The sequence below is a fragment of the Marmota marmota genome, unplaced genomic scaffold (genome assembly GCF_001458135.2).
Source record: "Marmota marmota marmota unplaced genomic scaffold, marMar, whole genome shotgun sequence".
Lineage (NCBI taxonomy): Eukaryota > Metazoa > Chordata > Mammalia > Rodentia > Sciuridae > Marmota > Marmota marmota.
In genome coordinates, this window is record NW_025999842.1 from 16764656 (window position 1) to 16783905 (window position 19250).

Consider the following 19250-nt stretch of genomic DNA (forward strand, 5'->3'; position numbering starts at 1 on the left):
AATTGTAAGGAGGAGTAAAAGTAAAATAAAGCAATAAAAAAAAAAAAAAACACAAGAGAGAAAAAATAACCCAGGTAATTTAAGTTGTGAATATTCAGTGTGGTGTTCAAAATTTTGTATAACCCCAAACAAATATGATACTAATACATAATCATTATATGGTTATCAAGTTATTTTCTGAGCCTGCCTGAACAGATTACTGAAAGTTCTAGGTTAGAAAACACTACCAAACTCTCAGTGGAGTCAGTATGGCAGTTTATATAAAGTGAAGTGATTTGTTTGAAGTTTTGAGAATTTATATACTGTGTAGTGTTTATATTTTTTAAAAAAAATCTGGATGACTATGGATATATTTTGAAGGATTTCAGTTATGTAATTTGGATCCTGAATAAAATTAAAAAAAAAATGAGGAGGGAAGAATATCAGTTGGGTTTTCTGCTTATTTGGGAGGCTTCTTTTTGCTTGGGTTTGTTTCAAGCAATAAGATCAATTACAGCTAGGGTAAGCAAAATGAAGTTATTAGAAAGTTTTGGAACTAAAAGAACACCTAGAGAACTTAGTCCAGAAAGGTGAGATCCAGAGCAGCACCATGAACTCACATTGCAGAATTTACATATTATCTTCTGAGGAACACTGCTGTGATGAATCAGCTCCAAGATTTTTCACACTTGATACTCCTCTTCAAGTTTAATGTCCACAAGGAAGTTTGAATGGCCTGACTTTACTGCTCAACATTGGTCAGGGAAGGGAAAGCTCCAAAGATTATACCCAAGAGAGGTGAGGTAATATTTCAATAGAAAACTGAAAAGGTTGCTGAAGAAGGGGGAGTGATTCCAGGCAGCAAAAACAAATCCTTGTGCTACACAATGCTTTAATGCAATACGTTTATAGAGTAACTTTTTTTAAAGGCTGTTGTCATAAAATATTAGAAAACTCTGTTCATATTCATTAGGAACTCTTCCTATATATTTTATCCAGTCATTTATAGTGACTTATATTTTGAACTTAGGGGAGAGTTTTATGAGTGTATGGATAAAAATGATGATAGTTTTTTTCTTTTTTTTTAAAGAGAGAGTGAGAAAGAGAGAGAGAATTTTTTAATATTTATTTTTCAGTTATCGGTGGACACAACATCTTTTTTTGTGTGTGGTGCTGAGGATCGAACCTCGGCCGCACGCATGCCAGGTGAGTGTGCTACCACTTGAGCCACATCCCCAGCCCCCCAAATGATGATAGCTTGCATAGAAAGCTGAAGACAACTATTATCATAAGAGGATCACCTAAGAACTCTGTTGGTTCTTTAACGGGGAATAACAGCACAACAGCAAACACACAGTACTTACTGTTGTTCAGACACTATCTGAAGCACTTCACAGGTTTTTATTTTAAAAAAAATGTTAAAGTGTGGTATTATGTGGCCACTCTTATTTTTTGGGGGGAGGGGTATTGGGGATTGAACTCAGGGGCACACAACCACTGAACCACATCCCCAGCCTTATTTTGAATTTTATTTAGAGAGAGGTCTCACTGAGTTGCTTAGCATCCCACTGTTGCTGAAGCTGGCATTGAACTCCACAATCCCCCTGACTCAGCCTCCCAAGCCACTGGGATTACAGCTGTGTGCCACTACACCTGTCTGGCCATCCATTTTTTAAACTGTTTTTGACTTTAGTCCACCTATGAATTTATTAATGATTTATTTATAGTACTTGGAGTTAGTATGAGTAGATCCTACCAATTTCTTTCACATGTTTTTACTATGGATACAGCATCTTACCAGAAATGGTGTGATCATGCACCCACGCAAAGAAATAGAGAGTAAATACACTACCATTGATTTTCAAATACATTAATCTGAGAGTTTCTAAAGATGTAAGGGGAAATATTTCACAATTCCACATCACTGCTAGAATGAGAGGGGAGGTGGGTTGAAACATAAATAGTAGCACCAACAGGAATAATGTCCCAAAGTAGCAAGTTACAGCCCTAATAGGCTGGTTCTATATTGGTTTTAGGCAAGTATTCAATTCTTTTATATAGTATACTTCTGTTTCTTTCCATTTAAATAGGATTAAATTCCTCTGTGGGAAAAAAAGAAAAGAAACACACACATAACCACTTAAAAAAGAATTACTACTCCTGAAAGATGTCTACTATTCTCCTTAGTTTCACATTTCTCTCCCAAATACCTTGGTATGGGTAATGGTTTGAGAATCACAACTCTAACCTTTTTTTTTTTTTTTTAGTTCAAGTGTTCTAATATTCTAGAGCATCTTTAAAGAATGGAAATAGTTCCTTAATGGAAAACTGAATCATTTCCATACCAAGCCTTATCAGGCAACATTTTTTTTTTTTACCAAATATTCTCTTATTTTTTAATGCTAAAGCCTTTATATTCTCTCATATACCCAAAACTGTTAAAAATACTTGAAAAAGTTTTAATTATCATGTTTACTGCTACAATTTGCTTTATGTTATAAGTTTGTTGCTGCCTCTACTGAGTGCTATAGGAATACTACTAAGGATGTTTTAAAAATAGAGTGGTTTGATTAACAATTGGAGATCTGCTGAGTATCTAACTAGATTTTAGTTATGAGGAACAGATGGAAAGATTCCTGTCAAGAGAATGTCATTTTGGCTTTAGGAGACACACTTTGCTGACAATTTCTGTATAAATAGAGGTTACTGAGTAATTGTCCTCTTGCTGAGTAATTGACCCCAACAGCAGTGAAAAATTGAGGGAGGAGGTTGTAAAGAGTAAACCAGTAATACAAAGTCCCAGGAATTATAAAAAACTGGAAAAAAAAGAAGAAAGCATATTAGAAATAAAATTGTTTTCTGCTTGCTGACCAATTCTCCCTCATTTAACTAAAAAGATTTTTAAAAAGTTATGGAACTAACACATAAACACATAAAAGATAAATGTCAACTTTGAGACATGACAATGAGATAAACTAGGATATTTTGTTCATTTGCTGGTAGGAATACCTATATCTCAATTTCAAAGGCATTTATTCCATAGAGGAATATATTTTAAATTCCCAGAGAAGATAAGTAAGTACACATTTATTCATTCAGATTTGGTTCATTTTTTGATATATATAGTTACCTATCTGTATTTTGCACATAGTTGAGACAGTTACTTACCCATTCATCCTTACAACATATACAGCATATATTAAGCACCTACTGTATTTTAATGGTAAAGATACAGCAGTGAAGGAAGCAAAGTCTCTCATGGAGCTGAAATTCTATTATTACTGAGATAATTACATTCTCTGGCTGAAGTCCATGAAATTAGGGATCATAAAAAATAGTCATCAAAGGCTGTGGCTGTGGCTCAGCAGTAGCACTCTTGCCTGGCAGCTGTGAGGCACTGGGTTTGATTCTCAGCACCACATGTAAATAAATTTTAAAAAATAAATGAATAAAGGTCTATGAACAACTGAAATTTTAAAAAAAGAAAAGACATGCAGATACAACATTAAAAAAAAAATAGTCATCAAGTGCCCAGACTCAGGAGTCAAATGACAGGAAATTGAAAGTGTGCTCTACCACTTACTAGCTGTGTAATCTTGGGCAGTTTACTTAAAACTTTTGGGCTTCAGTTTCTTTATTATAAAATGGGAATATAATATAAATTAATAGATATACACTGGGGGTATGAGGTGGAAGGGTGGGTGAGGAAGAGAGAGAGAGAGATAAATATAAGTTCTCAAAGTCCAACAGAAGTGTCATGTATCAATCTGGCTAAGAAAAATTGGCCTAAATTGAGCTCATGAAATAATAGTCCTTAATTATAGAGCAAAGGGTAGAGACCAGGGAAATCAAGACAACGAAACTCAAGGTGCCAAATGTGAATGGATTATTAATGTTTGTATTATTTGTTTAAAGAAAATTGTACAAGGCAAGAGAAAGCATAATCTAATGGTTAACCTAGTCATTTATATCTCTGGCACCCAATTCCCTTATCTGTAAAGAACTGATTAACAAAAAAAAAAAAAAAAAATTCTTCATAGTAGCTGTATGAGGATGAAAAAATGATGTGTGCAAAATGTTTGGCACAAGGCCCGGTTGAGAGTAAGCATTTGTTAGATGGTCGTTATTGCTATTTGTAGTCTGATTGCATTGAATTGAAACATCATTTATTTAGATAGTTTTTTAAGGATCAAATTTTAAAATAATTTAGCATAGTGTTTGGCAAATCTGTTTTAATTTTATCATACATACAGTTTAAATGGAATGCTATTACTTTGATGGTTGTCATTGCATTTCAATTCAATAAGGGTTTAAGGAAACTTCCAATCAGAGCATTTCTAGAAAACATTAGACTTCAGTTTCATAGCATAAAAGCACTGCAATGGGAAGTAAATTCATGTATATTAAATGTTAATATTGAGAGAATAAAAAGATCCTTCCACTAGTTTTACAAGTTTCTGTAAAAATGAGAAATTGTTCAACTACTTAAGTTTATGAAGGATCAAATTTAACTACCATAAATCTCTTGTTGAACTGCATCTTGATACACTTTCAATACTTTTTATTGATAAATTTCTTGTATTTGTGTGTCTGTATTTGCAAGTGAAATTGACTATCCATGTATATATGTATGTATTTGCAGTGCTTACAATAGAACCAAAGGACACTCTTCCACTGAGCTACATTCATAGCCTATATATATGTGTGTATATATACTTTTTTTTTGAGACAGTCTCTCAGGCTGACCTCCAAATTACAATACTTCTGCCTTAGTCTACTGAGTTGCTGGGATTATAAACAGGTGCCATACGTGTAGCTTAAAATTGACTTTTGAAAAAGACCTTCTCTATCTTTTTTTTTTTTTTTTTTTTGGAGGGGGGTTACCAGGGATTGAACTCTTGACCACTTGAGCCACATCCCAAGCCCAATTCTGTATTTTATTTAGATACAGGGTCTCACTAAATTGCTTAGCACCTCACTTTTGTTTGAAATCATGATCCTCGTACCTCAGCCTCCTAAATCTCTGGGATTACAGGTGTGTGCCACCACAACTGGCCTTCTGTATCTTATTTTGATTACATGATTATAATTGACTTCATGAGTTAAGCTTCTTATTTTACTTTTCTATCTTCTAAAAAATTTGTTTTTAAAAGTTGGGTAATATTCCCAAGTCATTGAATTGATGTCATCCTGCAGAATTTTCTGCTGTAATTTTTGTTTTAGTTGTCATTCATAAATCCCACATCTTTAGGTATCATTTCTTTAATGGAAATTTTTGGTTTTCTCTTGTAGCAATGCTGGTATTTTTCCACTGATGAAAAATTACAACGATTTATTTAATCAGGTCTTTCAAACTTATTAACATAAAATTATTCAAGATAGTCTTTTCTTATTTTAGTTTGTTAAATTAGTGATTTGGCCTTTTAATATTTAAATTGAATGTCCTTTTTCATTCTTTATTATCTGTTCCTGAAGTTTGTATTGGTATTTTCAAAGTTTGTGACATCACTAATTACCTCAAATCTTTATCCTCAACTTCAATGGTTTCTTTCCTTATCTCAATGTTTCCTTCTTATTTCATTAGCTTTTACCATTGTTCTTTTGTCTAGCTCTTTGAGTTAACCAATTAATTAATTTCCCCAAAACTGTATAAACTTATAAATTTTCTTACAGATACTGTTTTAACAATATATCATGAAGTTCAACATGCAGTAATTGCAATGCCACTTTGATCTAAATAAGATTTCTTTGATAAGTCTTTCCTGATTTTCTCTGTATTTAAAGGGTTAAGTACTAATTCCTGAACATATTTAAAACACACCTTTTTTTTTTTTTCTTTTCTCTTACTGACTGCAGGACTGAAGCTAACTTTGACAGTAAGCTAGTCTTTCCATTCCAATATTTCAGTTCTAGCTGTACTCTAGAATGCAATGTCCAGAATCTTTGGACTCACAAAACCAAGTTTTACTACTTGGAGAATATCAAAAGCTTTAAGAAAAGTGACATGGCAAAATTATATATACGATTTTCAAAATGTCTATGCTAGTTGTGATCAATATTTTGAGGTACTTTTAATGAATTTGAAATTGACAGACTATATTGTTTTGTTAAGGAGAATAATATGATTTTCAGAGGGTCAATAAGAAATCCGTTAAAATCTATATTTTGCAAATATATTACATATCATATGTATGTGTCCATATTCATAAAGAGGAATAATATAAAAGGAGGAAAACCTTGAAGACATTTTTTAGAAGGACTCTACCTAATTCTCTAATCTCTATCTGCTAAAATTCACAAGATCAAATTATTCTCCATGAGGTCTGGGTTTGTAGCTCAGTGGTACAGTGCTCACCTAGCACGTGTGAGGCCCTGGGTTTGATCCTCAGCACCACATAAAAATAAATAAAATAAAGGTATTGTGCCCAGCTAAAACTAAAAAAAAATAATTAAAATAATTATTCTTCATATTTTCATCCTTTGAGAATCCATTTATTTTTTTTTCTTATGTAAGTAATACCATTTTATTGGGAAAAATGGGGGGATTATTTGTTTTGTTTTGTTTTCCTGTATTTCTTAGAAGTATATGTGTTATCGGGATTCACTGTTAAACATTCATACCTCTACTTGATAAAACCATATAATTTTTTAATATCATTTCCCAGTATTTTCCATTTCCTTACCTTCCTTACCTCTCCTGGTCCCTTTCCTTTACTGATCTCCCTTTAATTTTCATAGATTCCCCCATACCTTGCTTTTTTATTTTTCTGCATAGCTTCTATATATGAAAGAAAACACACAACCCTTGACAGAAATTTTTGAGTTTGGCTACTTCACTTAACATAATATTCTCAAGTTCCTTCCATTTTCCTGAAAATTGCATAGTTTCATTCTTCTTTACGACTGAATAAAAGACTCAATTGTGTATATATACCACATTTTCTCTCTCCATTTTTCTATTGATGAGTACCTAGTCTGGTTCTATCGTTTGATTATTCTGAATTGGGCTGTTATAAAAATGGGCATGCATTTACTGCTATAATATGCTGACTTTCTTTCTTTGTAATAAACATCAAGTTGTGACTTCTGACATAGCTACATCATACAGTAGTTCCATTCTTAGATTTTTGAGGAATCGCCATAAAGATTTTTATAGTAATTGTACTAATTTACAGTTGTATCAAGAATGTAAAATTGTTTCTTTTCTCCACATCCTTTCCAGCTTTTATTATTGTCTGCACTCTTGATGGTTGTCATTCTCAACTGGAGTGAGATGAAATCTTAGTGTAGTTTTGATTTGTATTTTCTTAATTGCCAAAGTTATTGAACATATATTTGTTGGCCATTTTGATTTTTTTCTTTTGAGGAGTGCTTGTTTCATTCATTTGCCCATTAATTAATTGGGTTATTTAGGATTTAGTGGCAAGTTTTTTTTGAATTCTTTATGTATTGTAGATATTAATTCTATCAGAAGATTTTTTTCCCCATTCTCTCTTCACAATCTCAATTATTCCCTTTGCTGTTCAGAATGTTTTTAATTTGATGCCATATTATTCATTAATTCTTAATATTATTTCCTGAGCTTTGGGAGTCTTTACGGTGGAGTATTGACCTAAATTTTCTTCCAGGAGCTATAAACTTTATGGTCTATTTTCTAGGTAGTTAATCCATTTTGATTTGATTTTTTGTAGGGTAAGATATAGGTATCTAGGCTTATTCATCTACATATGAATAACCAGTTTCCCCAGCATCATTTGTTAAAAGGGCTGTCTTTTTTGCCAGCATATATTTTTAGCACATTTTTCAAGGATCAAATGACTGTATCTGAGTGGTTCTGCCTCTGTGTTTTGGTTTTTGTTTTTTCTACATAGTTTTCTTCTATTCTGTTCCATTGGACTGCATGCCAATACCATGCAAATTTGATTACTATAGCTCCATAGAAAAAGTGAAGTCAGGTATTACAATGGTCCCCTCATTGCTTTTTTGGCTGAGGATCATTTTTTATGCCCCTTCAAGTAAATTGTAGAACTTTTTTTTCCCTAGTTCTGTGAAGAATGTCATTGGTAGTTTCATGGGAACTGCATTGCTTTTGGTAATGTGAACATTTTAACAATATTAAGTATGCCTATTCCATGAACATAAAGTTCCTTCTATCTTCTTATGTCTAATTCAGTTTCTTTCTTTGGTGTTTTATAGCTTTCATTGTAGAGGTCTTTCTCCTCCTTGGTTAGATTTATTCCTAGATTTTTTTTACAGGCTTGTGTAAATTGCATTGTTTTCCTGATTTCATTCTCAGCAGCTTCATTATGATTATATAAGTAAGCTATTGATTTGTAACCTGCTACTTTGCTGAATTTGTTTATTAGCTCTAGCAAAATTCTGGTGGAGCATTTTGGTATCTTCTAAGCATAGGATCAGATAATCTGCAAATAGTAATGATTCTAGCTCTTCCTTCCCTATTTTTGTCCCTTTTATTTCTTTTCTTGCCTAATTGCTCTGGCTAGAATTGCTAGTTATATATTGAATCAAATCTCATTCCAGAGTTTTAAATGTGTGTTTTAAGGTTTTCCTCATTCACTATTATGTTAGTTTTGGGTTTGTCATATATAGCCTTTATTATTTAGGTAAATTCTTGTATCCATACTTTATTTAGTTTTTTTTTTTAATCATGAGTGAGTGCTGAATTTTGTCAAAAGGTTTCTCTGTATCTATTGAGATGAGTGATTTTTGTCCTTAATTATATTTATGTGATGAATTACATTTATTGATTTTCTTATCCAGCCTTATTACCCTGGAATAAAAATCTACTTGGTTATATTGTATAATTTTTGTATAATTTTCTTAATATATTGTTGTTTATAACTTTCTAATATTTTATTGAGGATTTCTGCTTCTGAGTACATCAGGGATATTGATCTGTACTTTTCTTGATGTGTCCTATAAAGTTTTGTAGTATAGTTCCTTCGTTGTTCTTTGTTGATGCTCAGTGTAGTTTGACAGTGTGTGTTGTGTCAAAGATTGAGATCCAAATTTCCCTGTAGATCTCACAAAAGTGGAGTACTTCTTGTTGATCTGGCAATTGTGTTGTTTACAGCAGAGTATGTTTGGTACCATTTTTATGATTGCTTTTTGTCACATAAGAAACCTGTATATTTTAAAGAGTCATATGAGAACTCTAGATTAAGGCCCCTTGTAGATGTCTTTTCTACATTCTGGTTTGTTGTTGGAGTGGATGCCCATGAGTAGGACTTGAGGGTCCCCTAACTATTTTCTACTTGGGGCCTGGACATTGGTTAGGGGTTACTGCCCCTTTAATATCATTAGTGTCACTAAAGTTTGAACATGACTAGTTTGTTTATGAACAAGGTGACTGTCCCTTTCTGGGTTTTGGAGTAACTCAACATCAGAATCTGTACCCTCTGATTTGCAGTGTCTCAGTCAATTCCCAGCAGTTCACATTAAAAGGGAAAGCAAGAAGAGTAGTGAACAACATACAGCATTAAAGTAAACACCTGGTGCCTACTACAACATCTACAAGACTAATTATCTCAAAAACAAAAATGGTGGGGTCAAAAATTACAAACAGCAACAACAATAAATAGTCATGAACTGGATAAAAGTAAATAGCAGGTGTCAACTTTATCATCCACTGTAATAATAATTACAATAACATCAATGGTGGGGCAGCAGTTATGTTTGATTAAATAGTTTTAAAAGATCGCAATAAATACAGTTTGTTAAAAGAAAATGTGACTAGAAGAAAAAAGAAATTTAGAATATTCAAAATGTGAACAGAAAGAAAGCAGAAGAGATGTAGTCAGTGATAGCTATATAGAGGGAGAAAAAAGAAAACAAAATAGAGAAAGAACAAACAAGAGAATCTGGCTGTTGGAGGAAAATAGGAGAAGAAAGGAAAACAAGTAAACAAACAAACAAAAAAACCTAACCTTCAAAAGACAAAACAAAGAAAAACAATACATGTTTAAAACGTGATGAATAAGAAAAAAGGAAACAAGTATATTCATGTATGTATAGCTGTGAACCAACAGCACAGCAAGAATACAAAGAAGAGGAAGGAGTAAATGGAGGAGGAGGAGGAAAAGAAATTCTTAATCAGAAATGAAAGAATTGTCTTTTCTGAGGTGGTCCAAGCTGTCAACAAGGATGGATGCTCACTGCCTATACAAGACTGTACTTTCTGTTTCTTCTTGGGCTGTGTATTCTAGAGAGAGCAAAAGGTAGGGGTTGTTAAATCCTTCTTTTTGTGTTGCCCAAGGAGCTGCCAGTTGGAATGATCTGCAACCACAGTAAGGTAGGAGGAAATGGGTAATAATGTCAATTGAAATTTTGTCCCGACAGAACAGATCTGTGTGCTTCCAGAATTGGACTGCTATAGAGTTCTAAATGGGAAGGTCTAGTATCTGGGCTTAGCTCTAATCAGGCCTTAGGAGTTTCATTGGGTGGTGTCTACTCTGAAGAGATTAGATTACCACATCCCTAGAGCCAGGTAAATACCCATTTCTAGGGCATTTCAATACCTGGTTCTCAGGGGCCTCTCAGGAAGTTACTAGTAGAGCAGGAGAGACAACCCTGCAGGGGTCTCACATACTCCACCTGCTACCTGTGTGGCCCTTTCCAGGCTCAATCCTAAGTGTAATCACACTCACCTGTTGACTTCCTGACCCTCATCAACTGATTGTGTGAGCCACCAGACTCAAAGGGAAAGCAAGTTGCACTCCCTTCTGTATCTCTGATTTGAATTCCTGGGGTACAATTTTCTCTGTGTCTGTTTTAATTCACTATATACACCCTAGGTCACTTGGTGGGACAGTATGACAATATTTGCTATGATGCCATGGGCTCCTGCATCAGCAAAAGCCACAATGTGGCCTATTCAAAATGGCTCCCAGCCTCCACTTCATTGGCCAGTTGAGAAACACAGAGCATTTTTCAGATGTTCAAGACTAGCTCATTGTGCAACATTTGGTTCAGCTAAGTTCAGTTTGCTTTTCTGTTCTATAGTTGTTTTTCTGTCAAATTTGTGCATTGTGTTTCTCTCTCCCCTCTGCACTGAACCAGTGCTGCTGTCACTGCCACCACCAGCTTTACACTTTCTTGCCCTTTGTTCAATGCATCTGAATTTCTGGGTCTCTAAGAGTTTCTGAATTTCCTTTCATCTACCTGACTGTGGGAGTACTCTTCATGCATAAATCCTAAGCCACGGATCAACTAGAAATGCAGCCCTCCTCTAATCCACTATCTTGAATCTCCCACACAAAGAAAACCTTTTAAATACCTTGATACTACATAAAAGAAATTGCTGTTCTAAAGCCAGTAGAGCATTTAGTTATTACAACCTGGTAGATTCAGGATTCTCTAAAGGATTATTAATACATATAATATTGTAAGAAAACTATATAAATAAAAACAAAAGAAGCTTTTCTAAGATAAAAATAATGAAGGTATTACAATGTTAAAAAAATAAGATGTCAAGTCAAGAGTTGCCAGGTAAAATCACATTACTGTTCTAATACATTTGTAAACAGCAAAGATAAACTTGCATAGGCAAAAATAGTCACCATCATCATCATCATATTTTTTTCTTTTTAAAAGTTCAGGTTTCTAATGAATTTCATCTGAACTAAAAAGTTATAGTCTAAATATGCTAGCAAATAGGTGACTATATCAAATTACAAATGTTCACAAATATGATGGAGTATCAACATATTAAAAATTTTTGTCATGGCTTTAGTGAAGACAGACTATATTGTTCCAGTTTTCTACAAGGAAGTAAAAATAGAACTGGTATGGATGACACTAGAGAAAAATGTAACTTGGTTTGAAAATATCCAGATAAATTTAGAACAAATTCTGACTCATTATTTGTAGAGAAGAGTTTCTGGAAAACTTTTGATTAAAATCAGTTTCTTTGCTTAAGTGAAAGCTTTTTTTTTTTTTTTTTTCTGAATGGTTTGATAACACTGAAAAGGAAAAGCAGTTGATTTTGTGATTGTTTATTTTATAATGTACCATCTCTTTCTCTTTTTTCTCTCTTTTATCCTTACACTAACCCTTCCTTTCTCTGTTCCCCAGAAAAAATTATGACATCAACATCCAAAGGAATTCTCCGCCCATTTTTAATTGTCTGCATTATCTTGGGCTGCTTCATGGCATGTCTGCTTATTTACATCAAGCCCACCAACAGCTGGATTTTCAGCCCAATGGAGTCAGCCAGCTCAGTGCTAAAAATGAAAAATTTCTTCTCCACCAAAACTGATTATTTTAATGAAACTACTATTTTGGTGTGGGTGTGGCCTTTTGGGCAAACCTTCGACCTTACATCCTGCCAAGCAATGTTCAATATCCAAGGATGTCATCTCACAACAGACCGTTCACTGTACAACAAATCTCACGCAGTCCTGATACATCACCGAGACATCAGCTGGGATCTGACTAATTTACCTCAGCAGGCCAGACCGCCCTTCCAGAAATGGATTTGGATGAATTTGGAATCACCAACTCATACTCCCCAGAAGAGTGGTATTGAGCATCTGTTCAACCTGACTCTAACCTACCGCCGTGACTCAGATATCCAAGTGCCTTATGGCTTCTTGACGGTGAGCACAAACCCCTTCGTGTTTGAAGTGCCAAGCAAAGAGAAGTTGGTGTGTTGGGTTGTAAGTAACTGGAACCCTGAACATGCCAGGGTCAAGTATTACAATGAGCTAAGCAAAAGTATTGAAATCCACACCTATGGGCAAGCATTTGGAGAATATGTGAATGATAAAAATTTGATTCCTACCATCTCTACATGTAAATTTTATCTCTCTTTTGAAAACTCAATCCACAAAGATTACATCACAGAAAAGCTCTACAATGCTTTTTTGGCTGGCTCTGTACCTGTTGTTCTGGGACCATCTAGGGAAAACTATGAGAATTATATTCCAGCAGATTCGTTCATTCATGTGGAAGATTATAACTCTCCCAGTGAGCTAGCCAAGTATCTAAAGGAAGTCGACAAAAACAATAAGTTATACCTTAGTTACTTTAACTGGAGGAAAGATTTCACTGTAAATCTTCCACGGTTTTGGGAATCACATGCATGCTTGGCTTGTGATCATGTAAAAAGGCATCAAGAATACAAGTCCGTTGGCAATTTAGAGAAATGGTTTTGGAATTAAAGTTTTTCCATCATCTGCACATTTAGTAAAATACTTTGATGAGATATCATCCAAATTTTGAGGATACGAAGAAAAACAACACTGTTTTCATGTCACAACTTATTTTTATCACTTTCTCTTGGGTAACATGTATATTTTGATGAAGATTTTTAACAGCCTCAGCATTAGCTATCATTCCATTTGGTTTTAAATTATCCTGTATATACCTAATTATGTGCACTGAAAAAATAATTTATTCTTCACTATCATTTATAAACATTATTTTTCATATTTTTGTAGTAATCTATAATATGTTTATGATTTGATTGGTCTTTTTACACTGATCATCTCTTTAATCATTTTGGGAAATTAAGATTCAATCTTAAAATATGAAAGATTTTGCTAAATATTATAATCTCTAGTTCCAAGTTGGAAAAATGTTAACAAAGAAAGAATGTACTAAAATCAAAAATTATGACCTCTAAGACTTCAGAGTCAAACAAAGTGTGTATCTATCTATCTGATCAGTGTTTATCTGTTTGGGGCATTTGCAAAGAAAATGATTTATGTATTGAATATGAAAGATAGAAGCAGAACTATTCTATTCAGGGAGCTGTTAGATCTCTATTTTATTTTCATTAAGTTGACATGCAAATGCAACCACCTATTCTCAGGATCTTAATTTTAAGTCTTCAAGAATTATTAAATATCCAATTGGTTATGATTTTCAGTGCCCAGAAAATAATCCTAATAACACTTAATAGGATCTAGGATAGTGCTCTTCCCAATCCTAATAACACTCACTTTTAAAACATAGCAAATGATTTCCTCAAATAAGAATGAAACAGATATCTATAGGTACATCATATACATAAATGGTACTATTTATGTTTAATTTTTAATTACTTATCAATTTAAAATATTTTGTTTCTGAAGCCCAAATATTTAAAATAGTTTTATTTTACTATATGGACAAATAAATAGACATAACTTTTGAAAGATCTCTCCCGTCACTTAAGAGAATCTAAATAAACTATCATCAATGTATGAAGTTTAAGTGGATAAATATAATAAAATGAGGATCTACAGGAAACACATTGTTATCAACACAGTAGGATCTAGATACATATTTGTTAAATGAAGAGATAATGGCATTGAAAGTTATGGGGAAATATTTGTTTGTTTCAGTGAAGTGACAGTTCTAGCCTAGTGGTACTAATTTATGGAGATGATGTCTTATATACTATTTCAGTAATTATTCATACTTAGCACATATGACTAGGGTCTTCAGGGCTTTATAGAACCAACATAAACCTATCATGACACTAAACTTTTGGAGAAATTTATCGTTGAACTTTCATCTGCCTACAGCATTTCTCCCCTATAGTGTTAGAGAAAGGAAGAGCTAGATAGAAGCAGAAATAGTAGGTAAGAAAAGCCAGATGTTAAAGATTCTTCAAGGAAAGCATTCTGCAAAGGAATATCCAGTGTTTTTATTCCATTTTATCCAAAGATCATCAAAGGGATTACATAGTTCTGATGGTATCCACTTTGGTATATTTGTGACTTATTTTAATCATCTTTTTGCATGTTGGTATTAGCATTCAACCCCACAATTTTATACACCACATAGAAAATAGAGATAAATTTCAATTCAGTAAGAAGGAAGTATGCCCAACAATCAAGACTGCCTTATGGAGAGAATGAACTCTCCCTAGCACTGGAAGGATTTGAGCAAAGGAAGTTGCTTGCATTGAACAGAGGATGGTTTCTTCCCCAGGTTCATTTCTTTAGTCACAGTGAATAGGCACTTGGTATCAGGCAGTCCCACAGCCAGCACAGAAAGATGAAAAGGGTGCTATCATTGTCTTAAAAGGAACTCACAATTAAGCAGAGAGATAAAGGAAAGCTTCCTTTCAATTCCAGCCTGAGTCTGTTTATACACATACTACTCTCAACAGAGTTTATGTGGATCACTATTGATTTAATGAAAAATAAAATAAAATAAGACACATTAGCAAAGTTTCCTAGTTGTTTAGTAACTTGACATGTTTCTCAGATGAACACTTTGTCTACGCATTTGGTTCCCTTTATATTACCTTTTTTCCCCATGTAATATTTATTCTCTTTATTAAAAATATAGCATGTTTGTATGTATGACTTATTAGTCAATACATCCATTTATATTTATTTTATTGATAAATAGTCAGATTCATATATTTACCTTTATTTGTCATTTCTATCTATAGAGAGGAAGGATCTAAAGAAAATGCATTGCTAACACATTTAGAAAGCCCAAGACTTCTCTGAAAGCTGAAAAGCTTTCAAGGTCACTTCAACCTGCCATTGCTGAAGTGGATGTTGATTATTTCAAATACCTGAAACACATGAGTTAAGTTGCCTCTATTGCTGACTCCAAATTTGAGCTCTTTCTTGTGTTGTGACTATGATTATATGCTGATAACGTGAACTAAGCCAAGGCAATAAGTGTTTAACTGGTGCATCTTCTTACTGAAACCCCTTACCAAGTCCCAGAATAATAAGTTTTCTTGATATGAAGTGCCAAAATTAATGAACTTTTCACTTCTGGATCCATTGATCTATAAGATTTAGGGAAGGATCAAATTATAGCAATATTTATAAACCTATCTCTTCTTTCTATTTGTGAACTAATGTGATCCAGAGATATTATTTGTTCAAGATAGGCATGCACGCACACACACACACACACACACACACACACACACACACTGGGGGAGCATGTGAACACAACTAGTGAGAGTAGTTAAGATTAAAATGTAATGGCCTCTCTCTCTTAATCCCATAATTGTTCTCTTTGCATTCCCAAGTTACCATAAAAGTATGTCTCAGTGCCTATAAATGTGAATGTCTATTGGCATTGCTTAGTGTCTACATGATGGTACATTCTGTGAAAGAACTTCAACCTTTGAAGGTATGCAATAAATAAAGGGTAAAACTTGCTAACATTTCTCTCTGGTTTAAATATTTTAGGAGTTGAAGTTTAGTAGATTAAAATGGGCTCTCATTTAAGTGAAATGCAACCATCAAAAGGTACCTGATTCTCAACCACTCCTTTATTAAATCCTATAGATTACAATTCTTCATAAGGATATTTCATGTAAAATATGTATTGATTTTGCCTGTGGCTGGATATAAAAACAAATAATTATGCCCAGTGATATATTATTATATTATGGATATAAGAACAGAACAGACCATTTAAAATGTTTGATTTCAAAATATCACAAAGTTATAACATCAATGGTCTGAATGTTTAATTATTAATTAAAGATCTTATTATTAAAAATATATAAAATTTATTTATTATAGGTTTTACTAATAAGAATATATGCTGAATTCTTTATATCTAACAGTACTACACTCTGTAAAAGAAAAACTATGGTAGTCACATATTTTATAACAGCCATAAATTTGACAATATGAAGTAGAAACTGAGAAAAATTATTTTAGTGGTAAACCAATATCAGCTTAAAATTGTTATGTTTACTATAAATGTCCTGATAATCCTATAATGTGCAGAAATGATAGTTCAAAATATTTCATATTATCGAGGTATAATGTCATAGAATATTTAGGAATTATTTGCTGAACCTTTAAATTCTTCCCTCCAATTGGAAATGAAATAGGAAAATAATAGGAAACTTGTTTTGGCTTATTTTAAAGCTAAATTCCTTGATTCTTCGTGGCCTCGAAAGTTATTTTGCATTAATTAATGTTTCCCAAACAAGTTTTAGGTCTTTCCATTATGACCTCATACTTGATCATAACCTTGAGTTCCTTTTAACTCCAATCTCATTTAGGAGAACTTCTTGACAACTTATAATTAAGCTGTTTAATAAAACATTACAGAATCTAAAAGATTAGCACAATGCAGAGGAGGATCTCAACAAATACTTATTGAATGAATAATAAATGTCATTCATGGTCATAAAAATTTTAAAATTTATTAATAGTACCAGCTTATTGGTACTGATTGGAGATTCTGTTCTGTATTTATTTTATTGGTCAGTCTTGTGCCTACATGATGATGAAAGTCATGATAATTTCTTTCTTTCTTACCACATTCTAAGACTCCAAAAGAAGTAACATTGCAAGAAATATTACATAGGATTTGGAACTTGTAACATTCTACTCAAATATTAATAACATACCAACTGTTTCTAATGGAAAATAAAATGAGTATTTAAGGAGAATACAAAGTACAAGCACTGTGAAGGGCAGATATTTATTACTGAACCACACAGGGAGAGAAATACAGTTTATTTCCTCCCTAACTCCCTGAATGCATTCTGCTGTATTACAAACATCAATCAATTAAGATGATTTTGTTTCTCCAGATTTCTCACATCCAAAGATTTTGTAGCATTTTATGAGTGGGTAAACTCCACTACTATCCAAATTGTACTCCTTCTCAGTTATTCATATTAAATGCATCTATATTCATAAGAACTTTATAAAAACATTTAACAGAACTTAAATGAAAGATAGTCTGCTAAATCATAAATATGAATAATGCTACTCTGGGTTATTAGTTCAACAAATTGCAATTTTGAGGAAGCCACTTAACCTCTCTGAACCTTTTTGTTTGTGTATTTCTGTCCAGAATTACTACTCTCTAATCTAAGATCTAAATTGATTCATGCATGAATTTGAATATGAAATTTTGATTACCACCTCAAAATAATTTTTGGACATAAACATTCCTAAGAGATTTATTTATTGTTTCTCTGTATAAACAGTTAAAGCATGAAACTGATTATTTAAACTAATGGGTGGAAAAAACCAACAATCTTGGTTCTTTACTGGAGTGTGGAATATAGCAAGTGTTCAGTTAATTAAACGTCCTTCTTTATCTTTTTCCTCCCTATAATTTCCTGCCCATGTCTTTTGTAACTTGCTATTCACTGAAAATTTAATTATTTAAAGAAAATCAAACATATATTGGGAATTATTTTAAAATATGCATTTGATGGCACTATTCAAATTCTTATTTTAATAATCTGAAACATTTATTGATACACAAAATTCATCCTAGGTATAATTTAAGTAAGCTAGATTTAGTTTTGCTAACCCACAATTAATATATGTTCATGTTTTGATTTTCTTTGAAAATATTTTGATTTAAAAAGAACCTTTCTCCAGTGTTTATTGCCTTCTGTCAGTATTACTCAAAGCATGGTTCCTAGGTCACCTAACCTAGGGTCACCAGAGGTGATTACTAGCAATACAGATTTACTGATTCTTGGGCCCTACAGGTCCACATAATTGGATTCTCTTCAAATAAGTAGGAGGGAAACAAGAAAAACAAAAACCCACATTATTAAAAAGTACATTTCCTAAGTTATCCTGTGCCTTCTATATAGTTGCCGAACCATCTTACCTATTATAAACCAGTCGTCCTCAAACACATATGTGTTAAGAACTTCCTGGATCAGCTGCACAAGAATCATTTCAAAGATTATTTATAATACACACTTTCTGATACTCTGGATTGGAGATGGGACATGGTATGTGTATGTTAAAAATATCTCCAGTTATGATGAGCTGGCACTTTTAAGGACTACATTCTGCCTATTAAATGAAAATTATTTTATACTTAAATGACGAGATGTTGCCTTTACTTAGTTCACCTGAATTCTTTTTAAATACATTAGAGAAGTATTTCTCCATTTCAAGATCCAGAACATTCTTTATGTGTAATATTTTATGCACAAGCATGGAACTCATTAACTAATTCTGTGATCTGGGGCAGGTTATTTACAGTCTCCAGACATTCTTTCAAGTTGCGAGTGGCTGATAATAATAGCTCTTAAATCTGTATGCACAACAAAATCATCTGGAGAGTCTTTAAAATTGCTAGAGCTCAAGGACTATCTCTAGAGATCAGATCCAATTAGTTTGAGGAAGGACCCAGCAGGAAGAGTTGTAAGGAATGAATCCACAGGTAATACTGATGGTAAGGTCACCTCTGGGAGCCCCCACTCTACTCATGGGAAGTCCTTAGCCTGGAGCAATTGTTAAGAAAGGAAAGGAAACAAAAAGTGTGAATATATATATATCTGTCTCTTA

General features: G+C 33.1%; 1 protein-coding gene across 6 annotated transcripts in view; it reads left to right on the top strand.

Moving 5' to 3' along the window:
* Window positions 1-15873, top strand: part of Fut9 (fucosyltransferase 9) — a 174126-nt gene extending 158253 nt beyond the window's left edge. For all 6 annotated transcript variants that reach the window (XM_048810868.1, XM_048810626.1, XM_048810793.1 and 3 more), the window contains one exon: window positions 12073-15873. In XM_048810868.1, the coding sequence (XP_048666825.1) occupies window positions 12081-13160 (1080 nt within the window). In that variant the 5' untranslated portion in view covers window positions 12073-12080 and the 3' untranslated portion in view covers window positions 13161-15873. The remainder of the gene's footprint in view (window positions 1-12072) is intronic.
* The last annotated feature ends 3377 nt before the right edge of the window (window positions 15874-19250 follow it).